The 21,835-nt window shown below is 39.5% G+C and overlaps 1 protein-coding gene across 1 annotated transcript in view; it reads right to left on the bottom strand.

Moving 5' to 3' along the window:
* CNKSR3 (CNKSR family member 3) overlaps window positions 1–21,835 on the bottom strand; it is a 106,093-nt gene that overhangs the window by 16,959 nt on the left and 67,299 nt on the right. Inside the window, exons 4-8 of the mRNA XM_020986645.2 lie at window positions 16,453–16,655; window positions 15,854–15,941; window positions 6,921–6,962; window positions 4,783–4,902; window positions 1,457–1,516 (exon numbers count right to left, since the gene is read on the bottom strand). Of these exons, the coding sequence (XP_020842304.1) occupies window positions 1,457–1,516; window positions 4,783–4,902; window positions 6,921–6,962; window positions 15,854–15,941; window positions 16,453–16,655 (513 nt within the window). The remainder of the gene's footprint in view (window positions 1–1,456; window positions 1,517–4,782; window positions 4,903–6,920; window positions 6,963–15,853; window positions 15,942–16,452; window positions 16,656–21,835) is intronic.

Here is a 21,835-nt window from a genome sequence, read left to right as displayed (position 1 = left end):
CCAGGCTCACAGGTTCCTAACTTTGGAATCTTCCTAGACTCCTTTTTTGCCTCTCCCAAATTTAATCAGTTATGATGTTTCATAAAGTCTATTCCTACAATATCACATCTTTTTTTGTTTCTCTTCCCTTTCACAGCCTAGTTCAGGACTTCAGCACTAGCTGATAAATAATTCTAATGTTAATAGCCGTCTACACCATCTCCCCATCCCCTTTTCTCCTTCTCCTATCCAATGATATCAGCTACCAAAATAATCTTCCTAAAAGCACAGGTATGAACATGCCACTCACCCCACTACTGAGTTTTTTAGTGCCTGAAGTAGAAGATATCAACCTAACCCTGGCATATTTTAGGTTCCCTACAATTTGGCTCCAAACTACTTTTCCAACTTTATTTCCTATGAATCCCATTCACACACTCTCCATTTGTGCCAGAAAGGACTAGTAGCTATTCCTTGGCATCTATTAGCAAACTCTCCCACACCTAAGAAATTGTGAAATACCTCCCACCCCATACCTAGAATATGTTCCTTCCTCCTCATTTCTGCTTTTCAGATTTCTTGTCTCCCTTCAAGGCTCCAAGTTCAACCGCCACTTTGGGGGGGGATAAAGAGGAAAGAGGATAAAGTCTTTCCAGATCCCCTAAGCTATTCCTCAAATATTCCTTGGATATTCTTCCCACCCTCTCCTTTACCCCATTCACTCAAATCCTTGTGTTATACCTATCTGTGTAATGTCTGTGAAGGCAAGAGTTGTTTTGTCTTCCTATCTCCAGCACCTGGCATAGTACTTGGCATATAGCAGTTACTTAATGAATACATGCTGAATTTAACTTAAGAACATCATTACAAAATCCAGCTCTGTAAGTGGAGGTATTTTCAGTCCAGGTAGTAGATCCAATATAGCAATCTACTGATATGGTGACAAGCTTTTAAGTAAAAATTTCTGTAAAACAAATGTGCTCACCAATCCCTGTACATGCAGAAATCACTACTCACAGAGGTAAAAAATGATGCTATTTGGCATGGGAATGAAAAATGGTCAGAGTACGAAACAGTGAAAAGTAAATACAAATCACACAGAAGGAGGAAAAAATGCCTTGAAGCCGAGTTTTATTAGCAGAAACCAACAATAAAAATTTCTATTCTTGCAAACGATATTCAACCCTCAATAGCAAAGGGTACCCATTGAAATTAACAGGATAGCCTTGTGACAGAGTAGTGACGGACTCAAGATCCAGGATAAGACTTACATTTTTGGATATGGCCAATAAAGGAAACTGTTTTGCTTGATTATGCATATTTGTTAGAAGAGTTTTGTTTTGAGTGGGGGAGAGAAGCTAGCAGAAAGAAAGAATAAATGCCCCATTTTAAAACATAATAATGATCAAAATAAACATGATAGACTTTTCACAATTCTTTTAAAAATACTTTTGAAATTTAAGTAACATGCACTTACATTTTCTGTTGTCCCAGTAATCACATGTAGTCCATCATACGTCGATTTGATGTACATGCCCTAGGGTAATCCATAAACAAATGTATTAACCAACTCCATGCTCCAATACGATGTTGGACTTAACCTTAGAAAATATTTTAACACAGTTCATTTAGAACAACAGCTATATTTGGGACCAGTAAAATAAATGTGAAAGCCTCTGGCTCCAGCTAAAGACACCTGAGGAAGAACAGGAACCTCAAACGTATGGAAAGACTAAGGAAACAACTAGAAAGCAATCTTCTCTTTGATTTACCACTTAGGCACTAGGAATGCAGGACTGTCACATCCCTGGAGACTTATCAGATGAACACCCAGAGCCAACTCTTCTAAGAAAGCCAGGCCATAGATAATTCAAGTATCCGACGAATGATTTCAGTTCTTCCCTGACTATTTCTTTGCCTAGAAACAAAACAACTGTGTTCTTTCTTTCATACCCTTGATATTTAGGCTCTAAGGGCTATTTTTAAAGCAAAGAAATTTTCAGCTCAGTTGAGCTTATTTTTTAAAGGATATTAAATTTGGCCTTAGCATTGAATATAGTGTAGACTACTTTTTTCAAAGAGATATTATTAATGCACACCAGGATGTGAGAGCAAGGCCAGAGGTATGTCTCAGAAGCTTTCAGTGGGAAAGCTGCAGTAGGGATTCCCCAGAAACTGACAACCCATTGGCACCTCATAGACTCTGTGGGTGGCGTCTCATTATATTGGGGCAAACACAAGCCATTCCCCAAGTTTCCCGTGGACCAAGTTGGTCAAAGTATTCAGAGTAAGATCAGCAGACCAGCTAAGTGAGGAATTCAATATTATCTAAGAAACATCCTACAATCTGACACATAGCATACTTTAACCAAACTCTTACTCTTTATGAGGAAAAAAGTAGACATTTATCCAGAGGGCAAGTTTTATATTTGGAAGATGGGAGAATGTTCATGTAGTTTCTTTTATTATTATCATTTTGTTTCTAAACAAATATGAAAACGATTTGGGAGCTTAAAATTTGCACCCTCCTAAAACTGGGGGCAGAAGGCTATGTATTAAATTTAAGAAACAACATTTCTGGGTTTCCAGAAGACAACAAGAAGATTCTGTCCATCACATCTGTAACTGCTGTGGGGTGCTTGTTTTGAGGTACTGCGGCTCAGTAGAGATCTTGCCTACAGAGATGGGAGAAGCTACGTAGCACAGTGGATGAAGTGCTGGTCCTGGAGTCAGGAAGACTCCTTCCAGAGTTCAAATCTAGCCTTAGATACTTACTAGCTGTGTGCCCCTGGGCAAGTCACTTAACCCTGTCTGCCTTAGTTCCTCATCTGTAAAATGAGTTGGAGAAGGAAAGGGCAAACTACTCCAGTATCTTTGCCAAGAAAACTCCAAATGGAGTCACAAAGAGTCCTATACAACAAATGACTGAACAACAAAAAATATGCAGCAGCAGGGAAGCACCTCACCAGAAGATCACTCCAGTGATGAAATTCTTCATCTAGACCAAAACCAAAAACAAATCCCACATACAACTGGGACAGCCAAACTTCACAAGGAAATATGGAACAAGTGAATAAACCAGTTCTAAGGAATGCATGAATTAACCTAGATCTAATCAATGCAGAATTAGAGGTGTCTGATAAGGAGCCTTAGGTATCAAACTCATTCATTTCTCTTGCCTGAGGTTAATTAAAAACAACAAATGATCCTTTTCACTACTAAGATACATAACCCAGACTCAAAGCTACCGTCTTTCTCTTCACTCCTAGATTCCATAAATTCAAGTGGTACTATTTCTTTTGTACTCAGTAAGTAGGTCATTACCTAAGTCATCTCCTGCACGTCAATCTCATCTTTCTAACTGCATGGAAAGCTGAAGGAAGGTTTCTAAGAGGTTTTATTTTCTGTTCCTTGGAGCACAAGGCGAGTTGGTAAACAGCACTAGTTGAGTGCTATGGAGACCTCCACCACCAAACAGAATATAACAGATGCCCCTCTCTGAAAAGCATCCTTCACATCATTCTCTACTAGGTCCTTTGGAGAGCTCAGACACCAACCTGACTAGGAAAAAAAGGTTTTAGCAGCACTAGATTCTTGTCTATCTTTCCTCTGAAACCATGCTTAATTCCACAGAAAGCCTCCAATTCCCCCAGTCCCTATCTCACCCTACCCCAATCTACCCCAGACTGAATTACCCCCAGAAAACAATTTTAATCATCTTGTCACTCACCTGCTAAGAAACCTACAAGAACTCTCTAGACTACATATCACATCAAATACTAAAGGCCTCAGTACGTCCTTAAAGGCCACCTCCTCCACTACTTTTCTACAAAGTTCATTTATAATATTTTTTTCTATACAGATCACTTTCCCTGCACACACAGAAACACATATTCAGACGAGTTTTTTGTGACTTCTGCACATATAATTCTCTCCACATGTGGCAATCTCCAATGCTCTGACAATGCAAGTCTCTCACTGACTCCAAAACCTGGTTTTCAAAAACACCTCCCTCCAGGAAGTCTCCCCAATTAAATTCACCTGATTCTTGCTTGTTAACTGACTGACTGACCACCTTTTGCTCTGAATCACTATAGCCCTAATGTTAATGAATAAGGCATTCATTTCTATTTGCTCTGAAAGTAATTGGTTGTAGCCTCGTCTCCCTTAAAAACTAAGCCTCCATCTCCACTATCTCTCCTTATCAATTGCCAACTGGGTCCTCAAATACCATAGATCCTTTCCTGTAGCCAGGACCTGGCAGATTCTATTGATGTACTTTCACAGTCTGTAAGTCTTTTTATGCAGTTCCTGAATATATAAAACCTTTCTCGAGCCTTCGCTTGAAAAGGCTGAACCTTTTCTTCAGCACCTTCCTCCCATGTTAATCCAATCAAGACCTCCTTGGGCTTTCCTAGGCCCTGATCAACAGAGCTCCTATTTTTTATTTTCCTGCCCGAAGAGTTCATCTTTTCTTTATGTAAAGTATTCTCAACACTATCAACACAACAGAATGATGGACATTGCTATAAATCCCCCCCAACACAACTGACAAAGAAAGCACGTGCTATCCTTGATATGACAACGTCACTCAAGTCCACTTTTCATCTTATATTTAAATAGATGTAAAATAAACTTCAGTATAGTTCAAGTTCACAGACATACATTAAAAAAAGGAATGGGAGTACGTATAATCCAGGTTCATTTTGAAAACTGTGGTTAAGTTCAGCAATCATTAACATAACAATTTTTATCTGCCAAGCAAGATGACATTTTATTTAGAAACAATACTGGAATACTTACCAGGCCTTCTCCAGGTTTAACATTGGGTAAATGAACTTCCTCCAGGCATGCACATTGGCTCATAACTGGATCGGTAGTTGATCTGATAGTCTTATCACAAATGCTATTTAGGACCCTGGACTAAAATTATAGGGGAAAGAAATAGGTCAAGAATGGCTAAATTAACAAACTAATTTCTAAAGCCTACTTACAAATAAACACATGACTCAATTATAATCTTCAGTTTTAACTGACAATCATTTAGGCAATAATGCCTGGTAAGTGTCTTAGTGTGCTTTACTCCTTAAAAAAGAAGTAGCTTCATATCTAGATAATGGCACAATGTGCCTGGGGGAGGAGCTGGGGTGAGGAATGATTTATCTGCCAGTATATAGATGAAGTCTTTTTATTAACCCATGTTGCTGCTATTAAAGGGCATGGATGTGTATGAAGTCCCTTGTCTTCCACTGAGGAGAGGCTGAATAAATCATCAATTAAAATTCTTCTGGGTAGAAGCTTTCCATTCTCTAAGCATTAGCCATTGGGAATGACCAAATACATAGCAAAGTTTTGGGGACTTTGTTGATGTCTCCCCATCTCATCCTCACCAGATGTTTATAATTTCTACTTTGATAGTACACTTAACCCCTTAAAAGTTGCCACACAAATGGGCTTCTCATAAAAGTCACAGATTAAGGTCGTTGGGTTTTTTTTTAATTAAATAAGCTTCAGCTCTATTAATATTATTTTTAGGTTTTGACCTGTTATTCATTCATGTGGAAAACTCCCAGTTTGAAAACTCTCTCCAATGATGCAGATTGACAACTATAATCTCCATAATTTGTCTGGGTGCACAGAGATAGTTAAGTGACTTGCACATGGTCACACTGTCCATAATAATTAGAAGCAGCTTGGAACCCAAAGTTTTAAAAACATATGTTAAAAAAAATTTGCTTTCACATGCAACTGGGAAATAAGAAATATAGGAAATGGGGTATAGAAATCTATCCTGCCCTACAGGAAAATAGAAGGGGAAGAGGATAAGAGAAAGGGGGGAGAGGTAGAAGGGAGGGCAGATTAGGGGAAGGGGTATTCAGAATGCATGCCATCTTGGAGTGGGGGGAGGGGGGAGATGGGGAGACAATTTGGAACTCAAAATCTTGTGGAAGTAAATGTTGAAAACTAAAAATAAATAATTTTTTTAAAAAGAAAGATTAAAATGATATCTGAATAAAAATAATAATTAGAGGCAGGTCTTAATTGCAAGTCCTCCCTCCAAGGCCAACCCTCTAGCCAAAGAGTCAGGCTGCCTCTCATCACATAGTTCATATAACACTCACATTACTAAACACACACTCTGCAGAATTTAAAGGACTGATGAGTGAAGGAATTCCAAAGATTAATTTTTCTTTTAAGAAGGGGAAGAGGGAGAACTTTAAAAATTCTTCCTATTTGTTTAGCCTCCCTATTTATGGAAAATATATTTATAGCAACTGCCCTGCTAAATTCCTCATCAGCAGAAGGAAGGTCTTATCAAAGAGCCTTGCCTGGTTTATGTCAAAAGGAGGAAGTGATGATGAAGTTACTAAATGCTCAAAAAAAAAGTTTTTATGGTATTTTCCCTTGGTCACAAGATTTCTGCCAACATATTTTCCCCAAAAACTTAAACTAAAAGAATATATTAGATCAAGTTCATTAAATCAGTGTTTCACTGTGATTAACAAGATAGTTACTCAGAACAACTACATCTGAGTGAGTCATAAAATAGTGAAAATGCTACATGTTACTGCTTAGAATTACATTGGCTGTAAGTTTGGAGGGGTTTTTTTTGTTGTTACTGTTGTTATTGTTGTTATTTTGCTTCTCTCTCTCTCTCTCTCTCTCTCTCTCTCTCTCTCTCTCTGGTGAGGCAATCTGGGTTACATGACTTGCTCAGGGTCACACAGCTGGCATGCAAGGTCACATCTGAACTCAGCTTTTCCTTATTCCAGGCCTAGTACTCTATCTACTGCACCACCAGCTACCTGTGTTAGCCTCTCCTGAGGCAGTAGTTGAGCTGTTCAGATATATGTAAAGAGCATAGCACAGTTCCTGGCACAAAGTAGGCTCTTAATAAATGTTTACTCCTTTCCTCCATAATAATAAGGATGTATACTTACAACATTTACAACTTTATCCTCCATTTCAGCCACAGGACAGTCCTAAAGAACAACAGAAGAAGGTTTAAAATAGTTAAATTTAAGAAATAAAAACCTTTTTTAAAAAGCCAATTGCAAGCAAACTCTACCTTGTACTTCTAGTTGATGGGAATTTTTTCCTCCTCCTCCCCAAAAAAAGATTTTTATCTTAATTCACTCTAGTATCAGACACTACCAGGATCCCCCAACATGTTGCTTTTCTTCATTTCTTTAATGAAATCATCAGGGAATTGGGGGGAGGTTGGGATAGGGAAGGACGGACACCCATTCTTTAGCATTCAAATTCAGACAGACAAGAAGGATGATTGATTCTCAACAGTCAAAGAAAATTAATCTTGAAGGGCTAAATCCATGACCCTATGGCATTAAGTGGTAATGTAGGGCCCAGGGGATAGAAAAAGGGATAAGAGCAGATAAGCTAGCAATGGGAATGAGAGAGGAGTAGGACCCGGCTTACCACATGATTCCTGTTCACCATTCATTAGGAATCTACTAAATAAAGTCACCTTAATTCTCAAATGTATTATAGTTAACTGATCATTTCCTGTATTCTCTGCACATGCTTGAAGAACAGTGAGCCAGAGGCAAAGGATAATCTACATGGCAGCCAGTGGCCAAAAACTCACGGGCACCCCGAGTCTCTTTTGGCAGCCAGGGTATTAACAAAGCCACCAGAAGCTTCTTGAGCTCTGTGCTTGCCTCTAAGAATATCTTCCAAGTAATGGCATTGGTAAACTAAACCATACCAGGTTATTTTAAGTAATGTCCAGATTAAATCAGATATTACAGTGCTTCGTAGATGGAAAAAGTACCAACAAAACATTCATTAATATACTGCCAAAAAAAAATCCCCTTAAGAACATGTTATTGCTGACAATAAATAAAGGAAGGACTGGAATGCAAAGCATTATTTACCCAGCTTAGGTACAGAAAACTTTGAACACTGAATGAATCCAGTTGTCAAATTACAGAAATCACCACTGTTCTATTTAAAAGCAGCCAGACTGAAAATGTTTAAATGCATGGTCTATATGAGCACAACTTTCAGCTGTCAGCCATCTCAACTTTGCATGCCATAGAGGATTTTAATTCAAATTTAAGGTTTTTCACAGAAATGAAGCAAGTCTTACTTGACTATCTAGATAAAGTCAAACTTGATTCAGCACCACAGAACTCAATGAGTACATTCTCTAAAGCTGATTATTATTTCACAGTACATTAAAAAAAACAAAAAACTAACAAACAGCTTTTGGATGGTCAGAGGACGGACCTCACTTAAGTCTAGAGAAAGACTTAGAGGAGACAGAATCAGAAAGCCCTGGCAACGGGTGAAAAGGAGACAGGCAACGAATACATGGGGATTGAAGAACTGTAATTTGTAGGAAGTCCTTACAAGAAACTCTCTGTCCTACCAGACAATTGGAAAAGCCCAGTCAACTCTTATAAATGGAGCTCCTATAGTAGAGATTTAAAAACTTGGGTAGTTACATTATCTCTCCAAATAACTAATTTTCCAACTCGAAAGTATTTTTCTAAGGTTTTCCTACCATTCTTCTTTTTTCTTAGTCCCTTGTAAAAGAAAATTCCTCCATGACAAGAGAAAAGAGAAGCAGAAGAATATACACACAAGGTCTACAATAAAGTAAATGAGAATAATAATAGCTAGCATTTATATATCACTTAAAGTAAGTTTACAAAGAAAGCACTTTACATGTTATCTGGTAACACGAAAAGGCAGCTGATCTCACTAAATACAATGACTAATTTTGCTCCCAAGGGGCAGACAAATGAACTACTTCTTTCCTCTCAGTAGGAAATCAAGGGACTTATGGGGCAAAAGGTTGCATGTGGTGTCAGATGCAACTAGTTTTACTTAAGTTTTTATTTATTATAAAGGAGAAGCCTACTGGGAAAGGTGGTAAAAGAGTAGCAAGAAATTACAAAAGGCAGTAGTGGTTTGTTTTTTTAAAACTCCCTACATTTTACTGGGGGTCAGGGAGGAGGAAGGTGTTTAAAAAAAAAAAGCAATCGATTTCTATTTTAAGTTCTCAAAATGTATGTTTATGAGACAAAAAATAATTCTTGCTGGAAGAATATTACTAAATTCAATTAATACAATTCAATGCAACAAATACTTACTAAACACAGAGTTTGAGCCTAAGGCATGGAAAATGTTGTATTATGACAATAAGTAAGTATAATGGGAAGAGGAATGTGTCGATCACAAAGAAGAGATCCAGAAATCAATCAATCAGTAAACATTTATTAAATGCCTACTATGTGCCAGGCACTGTGCTAAGCACTTGGAATACTACCAAAAACAAACAAACAAAAAGGCAAAAGACAGTCCCTGCCCTGAAGGATCTTATCAGTACTCCAGGAAAAACTGACTTGCTTTATTATTAGGCAATGCATTTTTATTTGCATACAATTTGTTGTGCTACAGGGTACACATTCAGAACTTCAAATGTAATTTGTTAACACAAAGTTCCAGGGCTACATGAGTAAATCTAATCTAGCTCAACTAAGCAATTATCATGTACTATGTACTAGGAATATAAAAATGAACATCTGCAGAGTTCCTGATCTCAAGAAACTTAGGATCTACTAAGGGGGAAGTACACAAATAACTGGAATTAATTAGTGAGGCAGCTTCACATAACGGATGGAGAACTACCCTGGAGGCCAGGAACCTGAGGTCACATCCCACCTCTGACATACACTGGCTGTGTAACCCTGGGCAAATCACTTAACCTCTCAGGGTTCAAAGGCACCAGGAGCTTCAGAGAGGGTGCTCACCTGTACTAGTAGAGGAACTTTCCTCACTCAAAAGTTCCCTATACCAATAAAATTAAAGGCCCAGTCCCCATCCCAATAGCTTGAATAATGATTAAATACAAAGCAAGTAGGCCACAGTGGCCCTGAGAAATTCCAGGAAGAAAGGACCAAGCTGGGAGAAGAGACGACAGGCACAATTTTAGGATATAGCATCTGAAGAGGACCTTGAAGAAGAGGAGGAATATCAAAAGGTCTATATGAGATGGTATGAACAAAGGCACCTAGGCACAGGAGGGTGGGAAGAGATGGGGAAATAGATTATAGGTCCCATTTGGCTAGGGGCACAAAGGGGAATGCATGAAGAAATTTTTAAAAGGCTACAAAGGTAGGTTTGAACCACATGAAGGGAGTTGAAAATCAGGTTAAGTAGTTTATTTTTTACTCTATAGGCAATGGGGAGGTACTGAAGGCTTTTAAGCAGGGGAGTAACACGATCAAGCTGGTGCATTAGAAAGATTACTTTGACAGCAGTATGATGGATGGATTGTAGAGGGGAGAGAACAGAGGGAGCAAATGCCAACTATAAATAGTCTAGACAAGAGGTGGGAAGGGTCTCAAAGGAGGTGTTGGCAGGGGAAGTGGCAAGGGAGAGGAGTGAATGGGGCAGAGACAGATTCGAGAGCTTGTCTAAGGAGAACCTACAGACCCTTTTGGAATTGGAATAATAGAGAGTTGGGGTGAACTCTAACGCCTTCCTCATCTGGTAAATGTGACCCAAAGAGCTTATCACTTAATGACATACTCTGACTGGCCCAGTAGGAATTATTAACAATCAGTTTTTAAAATCTGCATGCTTACAGGACCATATGCTATCATAAAAGTAATGGTTTGTATTTCTAGCCTTTCATTATGAATCTCCCTATACTTTACAAGCACTAATTTATAGACACATCATCCTTGCGAGCCAGATCATTCTCTGACATTCAGATTAATTCAGAAGGCTCATAATAAAAACTCAAGTCAATGACAGAACAGATATTTGACCTCATAGCTCGAAATTCCCAGTTTCATGGCAAACCCATAGACTGCTGCCTACAAAGGTTTACTCATGTACAGACAAAACCAAGTGACTACAACAACCTTTCTGCCACCCAAAACTGCCCCAGCCAGCTTTAGAGAAAGGGACACTCCCCACCCTTATGCCACCAGTGAGCCTGGGTTCCCACGATCTGTTCTTGTGAGGACTAGAGGAAGTGGCTGCAGGTGTGGCTTCAGAGTGTCTGGCAGGAAGCCAGAGGGATTGTCCTCCCTCCCTGCCCAATCCCTGCCCCCCCAAAAAACCTGGGAAAAAGTCACTGTCACAATAAGGCAAACGTGAGGCTGACATTACAAGCCGGAAAAGTTCATGCTAAAATCTCATTGCATCATATTGCTCTCCTAGATTTGGCAGAGGGAGTTTAGCCTAACCTGCCAGGCTAAGTTGGGAAGGGAAAGTACAAGTGTGACATTATCATCTCCCTTTCCCTATCCCCTCATCTTCCTTTTAGAGTCTCCCCAGGACCTCTCATCATAGGATCATAGCACTGAGACAGAAAAATTAACTCAAATGTCACCTAGTATCATTTGCCCATTTTATAAATAAGGATAACGGGTCCCTGAGAGAGGACATGACTGGCTTAGGGATAGAATGTAACAGAACTGAAGCCAGAACTCAGGTTGCTTCAATCCAACTTTGCTACAGCTATATTTTTACTCCCTTTCCCGTTTCCCTCTCTCCAGTTCTCTTGATTTTCTATTGCTTTCCTTTCTTCTTTCCCAAAATGGATTCTATCAAAACTTTACTTCTCTTCTTCACTCTCCTAGTGCCATTCCCCTCTGTACAACTCTGCATGCTGCTGAATGCTATATAAAAGACAGACTGTTGCACATATCCCACATCATTCCATTTTGAATTCTTTTATCCAAATCTATGGAGTCATAAAATGTTGAATTTACATCAGGATCATCTAGTCTTTACACTTAATCATCTAGACTTTACACTTAATATGGGAATCTAACCATTAAGGCACACCCCTTCATCATGGAAAAAAAAATGACAAGTGAAACATATTTGCCTAATATCCAAACAAGAAAATACAAACCATTCTTTTTAAGTAGAAGAAAAGAAAAACAGGGAAGAAGAAAAAGTGGCCAAGGAGAAAGAAATATTCCAGTGGTTTCTAAGTTCAGATAAGGAAGACTTACTCTGAAGGTTACTTAGGTAATTCACTTCAATTCAGTAAGAATTTTTAATATGCTGCAAAAAAAAATGCATTTCTCTGGTGTCATTCACAAATAGTGTAGTATTTGAGTAGAGACTTGATGAACGGACAGAATTTCAACATTTGGAGATCAGGGAGGAAGAGCATTTCTAGGATAATGGGTAGTAAGCAGAGAACTATGAAAACATGGGATATATACAGGGAATAGCAAAGATTGCAACTAAAACTGGAAAACGTGACTGGGGCCAAACTGGAGAAGGTCATGAATGCAGAGCTAAGGAGTTTGAAATTTATATTTGATAAGCTTTTAAGTAGAAAAGTAGCTGGATAAGAACTATGCATTAGAAAGGTTAATCTGGCCATGGTAACATGGATCCGAGGTAGAGAAACTCAAGACAGGGAAAATGTTTACAAGGCTAATGTATCAGGCCCAGGTGAAGAAGTCATGAACTACAGCAATGGCAGCAGGAACAGAAAGGACAGAATGGACATTACAGTTCCAAAGTAGATTCCACAGACGTAGAGACCTATAAGTTGTGATTACGAAGGAAAAGGAGGTATGAGACGATTAAGGTTTTGATCCTGTGTGACTGAACAGAAGGGTGGTGCCATTAGCAGAAATGTTAAAATCAGAGTAGGTTTGAGGGAGATGATAACTTTGATTTTGGACCAGTCGAGCTTGAGACCCCAATAGGGCCTCTAAATGGCAATGGAAATACAGGCACTTGGAAATACAGGCCTAGAACTCAAGGAAGAAGTCAGAACTAATATATAGTTGTTAAATTTGAGATAAATATTTAAAAGTTATGTAGACAAAAGTGACAGCTGAAGCTATGTCACCACGGAGGATATAGAAGAGAGAGGAAAAAGCCAGAGACAGAGCCTTGGAAGACACCTACTTTACAGGATGTGACATGACAAAAGGAGCCACTGGAGGAGGTGAAAACTTTCAGAGGAAACCTACTATCAATATTGCATTAAATGGATGGAGTTTTGTTGGTTTGTTGTTTTTTTTTTTTAAGCAATCAGGATTAAGTAACTTGCTCAGGGTCACAAAGCTAGTAAGTGTTTAAGGCTATATTTGAACTTGGGTCCTCCAGGTACTCTATCAACTATGCCACCCATCAGCCCCTATGGATGGAATTCTTGCTGCCCAGTGTAAAATGCCTAGCCATCACTCAACTTCTTAGGACAGGTCGAAATCCTGACAGGAAAATTGCATTTTCTTGTCTGACTCAAGACACATGAATTTTTTTTTTAAGTTACCAGATGATGAATCCCATTACACCAGCAAGCAAGAAGTGTCTTTATTTCATGCAAGTCTTTCCATATTTTTCTAAGATCACTAAGCTCATCAATTCTTATCGCACAGTAGTATTCCATCACAATCACATACCACAACTCATTCAGCCACTGGAGGGCAAGGGGGAGAAGAAAAATAAAAAGAAATTCACACAATAACTTTATTATATATATTTTAGAGAATAGCAAGATGTACAAAATAGATTTGCAGTTTCTTTCATTATTATATCATGCAATCATCTTTTTTATTATACTTTTTATTATATGTTATGGAAATACTTGTTTTATTCCATAAATTTCAAATAAAATAATTTTTTTTAGAAAGGAGGATCTTTACTATAGGTTTTGGAAGCATGAAGTAAGAATCTTCAGGCTTATGGTTGTCGCCTAGGGATAAAAGAGCCTGAGCCATGCCAATATCTCCATCAGTTCACCTAAATACAGTCTAGGTGGGCAAGAAACAGCTCACCCGCCTTGAAGTAGATATCTGGCCAAGTATAATTTTCAACTGAATTCCTTTTAAATGTAACAGCATAATTACTGCCATTACTTACATTTCAAACCATACTAAACACACACAGAGCTACCACACCAAAAAAGCCATCCTAACAAGGCCAATCCTGAAAAAAAAATCCTCCACAATAAAAATAGGTTTGTCCTATGAGGAGACTTGCTTGTTCTATTTAGAGCATTAATTACTGAAATGAGGCAGCTTGGGATAATGGATAGGAGGTGGTCTTGAGTCAGGAAGACCTGGGTTCCAGTCTTGCCTCTAACACATAGCAGGCTAGTTACTTAACTTCTCTTTGCCTCCAGTCAATCCTCTAAGACCATGATTTGCAAAGAAAATGTCCATCTGCATTGGTAGAGGGAGCACCTCACCAGGGATTCCCTATATACATGAAATCACAGAGTTGGTTTTAACAAAGCTCCTTTAACCATACTCGAGTTAATTTTTAAACAGAATGCTTTACAAATCAACTGTGACAAGAAGCAGCAGCTGCAGCAAAATGGGGCTATGGAACGGGGAAAACCAGGTTATGTTATTGTTGGGTGGGGGTAGGAGTGGAGGAAGAAAGCTGGAGAGAGGACTCCAGGGCCTTCTGGCTATATTTTTAATACACAGCATCAGGCACCCTTTATCAAAAGCCAGCTGCCAAGCTAAGGAAATTTGGAGTAGGGACACAGATACTTTAGGTCCTTTGTGCACCTTTCCAAAAACACACTCTCAAAAGCAGTCTCCAAAGTACATAAGCATTAAGCAAATTGCGACATGGTTGGAAGTTTAATGTCAAAAGAACCAAAACTGGCACATTCGAACTCAACTTTTTAGGGTCTAGAAACAAAATCAATGAAATCAACAATTATTCAGGATTGGGCCCCACAGTGGTTTGGTCAACAGAGGGTACAGTTATATTCCATATTCTTTTCCAGTTTGGTCATAGAACCTATTGCCAAATTCTGTTTTGCAAATGAACATGGAATAATTGTAGTATGGACAGAATTATAGAATACCAGGACTGACTGAGCATTAAAGTTCTGGCTCTGGTATTTACTACCTGGCATGATCTTGTGTCAGGCAGTTCATCTTAGGCCTCCTTTTATTTTTTTTCCGTTTGTTTCTTTTAAAGATTGGGTTTCCCCAAGGCTGAAAGTACAAGGACTACTCCCAGGCCCATTCCCACTACTGAATGGCACTATTTTCAACCAGGTCCCATTCACTCCTCCTTAGTCAACCTGGTTCCATGTCCTATCCCACTAGCTCCCAAGGGGTTTGACATACTGATGCCCAACTGGGCAAGATCTCAAGAAATCTGCCATCTCAGCCTCCCCAGTAGTTGGAATTAGCTCTTATCAGGCTACTTCCCTACTCAAAAACCATGTTTGGTGGCCTCAGTTTCCCTATCTGCAAAATAAAATGGTCTCCAAGGTCCTTTCCAGCTCTAAATACAGAGACTATCATATACACCCTGTATATGATCCTATTACCTAGTACAACCCCCTTATTTAACATATGAGGAAATTGAGGCCCAAAGAGCTTAAAAATACCTACTCAGAGTATCAGAGGGATGAATTTTAATTTTTTTTATTGCCTTTCTGAAGTCCAGGGCCTTTGAACAGAAGAAAACTTTAAGTACTACTGGACAGGGCCTAAAGGGGCAAAACCAGGAAACGCCACACATCAAAGTGAGCAAAAAGAGTTATCGAATTGAACTTATCCTATTTCTGCCAAAAAATGTTAAATTTTCTGTCTTGAATGAAAGCTATTCTATCGCATTTTTTAAGAAACAAAGGAAGGAAGGAAGGAAGGAAGGAAGGAAGGAAGGAAGGAAGGAAGGAAGGAAGGAAGGAAGGAAGGAAGGAAGGAAGCAAACTATTTGATTAGGAAGGTGATTTTTTTTTTTAACGTTTTAGCTGTGCATCTCAAGTCATGTTAAGGATGTTTCTCTCCTATCTAAAAAAACAAAAAAGGAAGAGTTTGTATGACAGGAGGAGGAAGAGAGAAAAAGAAGACAAAAAGAGAAAGAATGTCAAAGGAAAGAATTAACTGACCTTCTGAACTGAGGTGGTCAGATCCAAGCAGAGCTGAATAATTTTATTCTTTGTCACTGAGAAGTCAGTGATCCCTGTAAATGGCGTCCTAGAAAAAGAAAAAAAAATCTTTCCTTGAGACAAGAAATGTACTAGGCTTCCAATCCTGTCAGCTGATAGGCACGAAACACAATTATGAGTGCACAGGTTTTGTAGTTAAATCCATTTGTTATATTTAACCCCTTCCTATCATAACACAGTAAAACTTTATCCTAACTAGCACTAGCATAGGAGGCAATACACTGCTGAATAAAAAAAGAGCAAAAATGGACCAGGGAGTTAGCATACTGCGGAAAGTCAACAGCCCTCATGCCAACCAAATTTTCAACACAATCTTTAAAATAATTTCAGTCTTGAAAAAGAGCTGAGGTGTATCTCTTGCTGCCAGCATACTTTTAAAGGCTTTCCGAGGGGACTCTGAAGTCTGTCACTGACCCATAACTCCCTGGGGAGTGTCCATGTGAGAAGAAATCATTCAAGCTCCTGTAACAAAAGGAAGTCAACTAGGCATCCCATATCCTGACCTGACAGGAAAAGAAAAGGGAGATTAGTAAAGTTACCTATCCAGCCAAGCTAGCAAAGCTTTAGCAGCACCGATGAGCTCTACCACAGAGGTCAGGAATTCATTAGGAGGTTTGCGGGAGGAATTTCCATCGTAAGATGCGCTTTTCCGCCGACTACTGATATAATTCTGCAAGTTATTGGAAGAGGCCCGTAGTTTCAGAACCAAATTCTTCATATTATCCGTTTCAAGGCCATAGTTCTGTGGAAAACAAAACAAAACAAACTGAGTTAAACTCTGTATTACTAGTCTCTATCAACAGCACTCCAAAAGGCCAATGACAATTTTAGCAAGTTATCAAATGCTTGCAAACCCTGAATTATTGATCCCCAAAGAGATGGCTAAGCAGCTGGGCAGTAAAGTGGATAGAGTGTTGGGTCTCCAATCAGGAAGACTTATCTTCATGAGTTCAAATATGGCCTCAGACACTCTGTGACCTCGGGCAAGTCACTTAACCCTGTTTGTCTCAGTCTCCTTATCTGTAAAATGAGCTGGAGAAGAAAATGGCCAACCACTCCAATATCTTTGCCAAGAAAACCCCAAATGAGGTCATGAAGAGGGGGACACAACTAAAAGAGAATGAGCTACAACAAGAAAGAGATCCTACCAGCCAGTCGGGGCAGAAGATGGCTAGCCATAACAGAGGGTGAATCAAGAGAAGCATTCTCTGAGGCAGAGATGAGAAGGCAATACGTTCCAGGAATGGGGGACCACCAGTGCAAGCAACGGCATGGAGATGGGGGATGCAATGAAATGTGTGAAAAACAGAGAGAAAGTCAGTTGGGTGGATTATAGAGTGTAAGAGGGAAAAGTAACGTACACTGAGGTTGCATAGATGGGTTGAGGCAAGACTGTAAAGGACTTTAGAAGCTAAAGAAAGGAGTTCAAATTTTATCCTAGAGTCAATAAGGAGGGACACGTCCACATGTGCACTTATAGAAAGTCACTTGGACATAAGTACAGAAGTTGGACTGGGGGGGTGGTGATGTCAAGGAGTTTTGAAATGAAGAGAGAGCTCATGGTAAATGGCCTAAATATTCTCAATAAGATAAGAGAGAAGGTCCTCAGGTGAGAGTAGGCGTGGAGGAAGAGGAAATATGGAAGGTCTGAGAGGAAAAGACTTGGAATCAATTCTGTAGGGGGCCTCAACTGAAGCCCAATGATAAGAATTTAAAGTGTTCCTAGTCATCGTGGTTTTTTTTTTAACTTCCTCTAGTCCCATTCAGCAGCTAAAAAGGAGTGAAATTATCCAGATCTAGGAGCAAAGGATTCAAAAATTAAAAAAAAAAAAGCATAGAATTGAATTAACTATAAGGCTGAGATGAGGAAGAGAGGGAAGTAAAGTCAGAGCAAAGATCATGTCTGGAAAAAGTCCCCAGGGATTTAGGTATTAAAAGTTCCAGTAAAGGTGAAATATAGCTTTAAGAGAGGTGAGGCTTATACAGAGAGATGGAATGATAGGAGGCTATAGTCCGGCAGAGAAATGTAAAAGTTCCTGACTAAAGAACTGGAATATCTGTGGGTAAAACTGAGATCCAGAATTCCTCTGTTGGCTGAGGTAGAATGAAAGAGAAGGAAATGAGGTTTAAGGGGGTTGTGTTAAGGCATCTGAGGAAGCATCAATTTGAATGATGAAGTCCCCTGGTATAAAAGCATAAATTAAGAAATGAGAAAAGAAAGTAAGCTACTGCTGAACTCCATGAAAAGGAAGGAAGAGGGTTACCTGGCTGCAGTACTCAAAAGCCACCCTGATTTGATTTGAAAAAGTATGAAAGAGTTTGTTTCAAAGAATAAATGGCTAACGAGTGATTGTGGCAAAGGAAGAGTTTAGAAGCAGCAAAAAAGAGAAAAGAATATTCTAAAATGCTTCTCTGGAATCTGAAGGGTGGAGGAGGGGTGGGGAGGGGTCTGGGTCAAAGTACAGCCAATACTGGTAAGGATGGCCAGGGACACACTAGGGGAAACCAAGACTCAGCGAATGCAATGAGTGGAAAGGAGATTTAGAGGAAGAGGTCCAGAATGAAGGGAAGTATATTCACTACAGAACAGGAATGCCAGAAGGCACAATGGATGGAGTAGGAAGGACTGCAGTGAGACGTGAGTGAAGTAGGGGAGAGGAGGCTGGGAGTGACAGAACAAGAAGCAGGAGTTGAGTATTGCTTGCTGCCCCATTCCAACCTACATAAAGGCTATGGAGATCTGGATTTAAATTGAGGGAAACTCACTTTCTAGTTAGTTTTACTAATTCCCTGTGTGATTCTGGGCCAATTTCACTACTCTGGGACCATTTTCTCACCTCTAAAATGAGGAAGTTGTAATAGAGCTCTTAAGCTCTATGGTACTTTATTGGCCTGGCCCATTCCCTCTTGAACAAAACGTAAATTCCTTTCAGCTCTTTCTCTTCAGCCTTGACCTTTCTCACCTGACTGACACCATGGGCCATCTTCTGACTTCCTATACTACTGCTCTCCAAAAGAGTTCTAATTATAAGCACACCTAATCTAATCTATCCAATAACAAATGTTCCTTTCCTTCTGAGAGCACTTAACTCATGTCTGAATTGTTTTATGAAATATCCTCAAAGTTTCCCCCACTATAAATCACAGAAAGTGAAAAGTTTAATTTTTTTAACTACTCCTGCTAGCCAATCAACACTAAGCCTCCTTAATTCTCCCTCTGATTTCACTGCCACATATTTTGGAGCTAAGTTTTAAATTTAGGCGGCTTTCCATAGCTATAAAATAATAATTACTACTGGGGGGGGGTTCTTAAGCCACTCAGATACAGAAGGTCACAGATGTTTTTATCCAGTTACATACAATTAAAACTAAGCTTTTTGCTGGATTTAAACAAAATACTGCAAATGTCATAACAAAAAAATGAATGTTCTATGTCAATACTGCCTGAATGTGCATTTGTCCTTTACCAGTTATTTCCCAGACATCAGGAAATGACATCGGTGACAAGGTTCTTTCCTAGATAATGACAATAACAAAGCTGGATGTTCGTCAGAGATTTTTTTTTAAGCTGACTGATGATATAAAACCAAACGTTATTTTTAAAAACTACCCTATACACAGTTTGACATAAAAAGATCTGTGATTACACCTGGGCCTCTATTCCCTTTTGGTCAAAAACCACTTGTCCTTTCAAATCACTGTAAGTGCTTTGAGCTACAGGAATACAAAGCAACTTCCTTTCCCATGTAGCCAGCTCACAGCAGCACCAGGATAAGTTACTTGCTTCTCTTTATCCCTGTCTACTCTCTATATTCATGTATGTCACCCCTACAACCCACCCACCCACCCAGAGAATTCTCCTGGAAGGCAGAGAGACAATTTCATCTTTATCTTTGTATCACAAGAGTAGCCCAGTACCTGGCACACGGTAAGTGCTCAATAAATGCTTGTTGACCGATTTAAAAAAAAAAGTCTTAGAAAAGCTTTAGTTAATCTTATCTTTCAAATATCTTTTTATTTGAATAATTTTTTTTTTTATTTCAATAAACTCCAGTGGCTCCCTCTTACCTCCATAAGGAAATTGTTTGGTTTTTAAGGCCCTCCTACTTTTCTAATCTTTTTATACTTTACTCTCCCCCCCCTCCTGTGCTCTGTGACCCCCATCACACTGTTCCTTGCTGCTACTCATACAGAACAATCCATCTCCTCATCTGCACATTTTCACTGCCCGGGGACGCTCTCCCTCTTCATCTTTGTGCCTCTTGACCTCCCTGGCTTCTTTCAGGTCCTAGCTTCTGCAGGAAGCCTTTCCCTGTCCTCCTTCAATCTCACTAAAATTATCTCCAATTTATCCCAGATATAAACTGTTTGAACATAGCTGTTGCCTCTCCCATTACCGAGAGCTCCTTGAGAACAGGGACTGTTTTTTGCCTTCCTTTGTATCTCTACTGCTCTCCACCTTGTCTGGCACAGAGCAGGTGATTAATTAACGTTAGCTGACTTGACTTTTGGGGAGAGGGCAGTGAAAATGCAAAGAACAGATTGAAAAACTTTCAACATCTGGCTAAAACAATACAATAAGTTCCCTACTTAGTGTTCTCTTGTTTTCCTTCTCTCATCTTTTCCTGATTCACATTTATTCTCAACCATTACACTAGTCCCAGGTATGGCCCTGAAAGAATAGGGGACGAGGAAGAAAAGGGGGGAAAGAGGCTTTAAATTACACTCATCCTGCTCTAGTCTATCTACATACAGAGGGCCCCTCTACCCCCGTCTCTCTCCACACCCTACCTCACCCCCCTATAACATGGAGAAAATAACAAATGGATTATACTGGCTTGGTAAGTACCACCTACTGTACAAATATAATCAGGAAAGGATTATTGATTTAAGAGCCTGCTGCAAAGAAACACAGAAAAAGAACAGGTTCTCAAATTGGATTTGTCTGTTTAAATAGTAAATGGGGAAGGGAGGAGGAGGCCTTCAACGTGACATTTGTACTTTATTACTGCAAAAACTAACCTGGAAATCATTGCAGCTTCAAATGACTTAACTTCAAAAAAGCAAAAAGACCACAGGGTTTAGGAAGCAGAGGACCTCGGGATGAGTCCCAGTTATGAATCTCATACTTAAAAGGTATATAATTGTGTCACTTAACTATTCAAAGACCTCAGTTTTCTTTCATCTGTAAAATAAGGAAGCCCCAGCCCCAGCCCTACTATAAATACTATAGCTACATTAGAGTAATGTCGCTGTGATACCACAGCCCTTCCTACCATATATAAAAGATCCACTTATCAAGGAGTTAGCTAGCATTCATTAAGCACCCGCTACATGCCAGGCATGGAGGACAGAAAAGCAAAACATGGACCCTGTTCCCAAAAAGCCAACCATCTAAGGGGGAAAGACAATGTACAAACAACTATGTAAAAACAAGCTGTATTCAGGGTAACCTAGGAGACACTCTGAGATGGAAGGGCTAGGTACTACGGTGAGGGGGTACCAGAGAAGGCTTCTTGCAGAAAATGGGACTTTAACTGAAACTTGAAGATGTTGAGGAAGTCAGGAGGCAGAGATGAGGAGGGAAAACATTCCAGGGATAAGCAATGGCCAGTGAAAAATCCTATTATATGCAGAGCATTGAGCTTAACAGACATTTAGTTTCCGCCCTCAAGTTTGCGGTCTAGAGAGGGAAAGTGACTCGTACAGGTATAATAAAACGCAAAGCTAGGAATATGTTTCAAAGAGGCTGATTTAGGCTTGGTAAGAATGGACCGACTTGGATTTCCCCTCAAAGGTCTTCAAGCCAAAACCAGACGATGGAAAATAATTGGAGTGGTGATCACAAAGGCAGAAATAGGGTAGGTCCTAGAAGATCACATTTGGGGGCAAAGACAGTTTGGGCTCTGGTATCTTTGTCAT

This window comes from Phascolarctos cinereus, unplaced genomic scaffold (assembly GCF_003287225.1).
Source record: "Phascolarctos cinereus isolate Bilbo 61053 unplaced genomic scaffold, phaCin_HiC Scaffold_5;HRSCAF=322, whole genome shotgun sequence".
Lineage (NCBI taxonomy): Eukaryota > Metazoa > Chordata > Mammalia > Diprotodontia > Phascolarctidae > Phascolarctos > Phascolarctos cinereus.
Note: the sequence above shows the minus strand (reverse complement) of the source record. Positions and strands in the feature narration are given on the sequence as shown.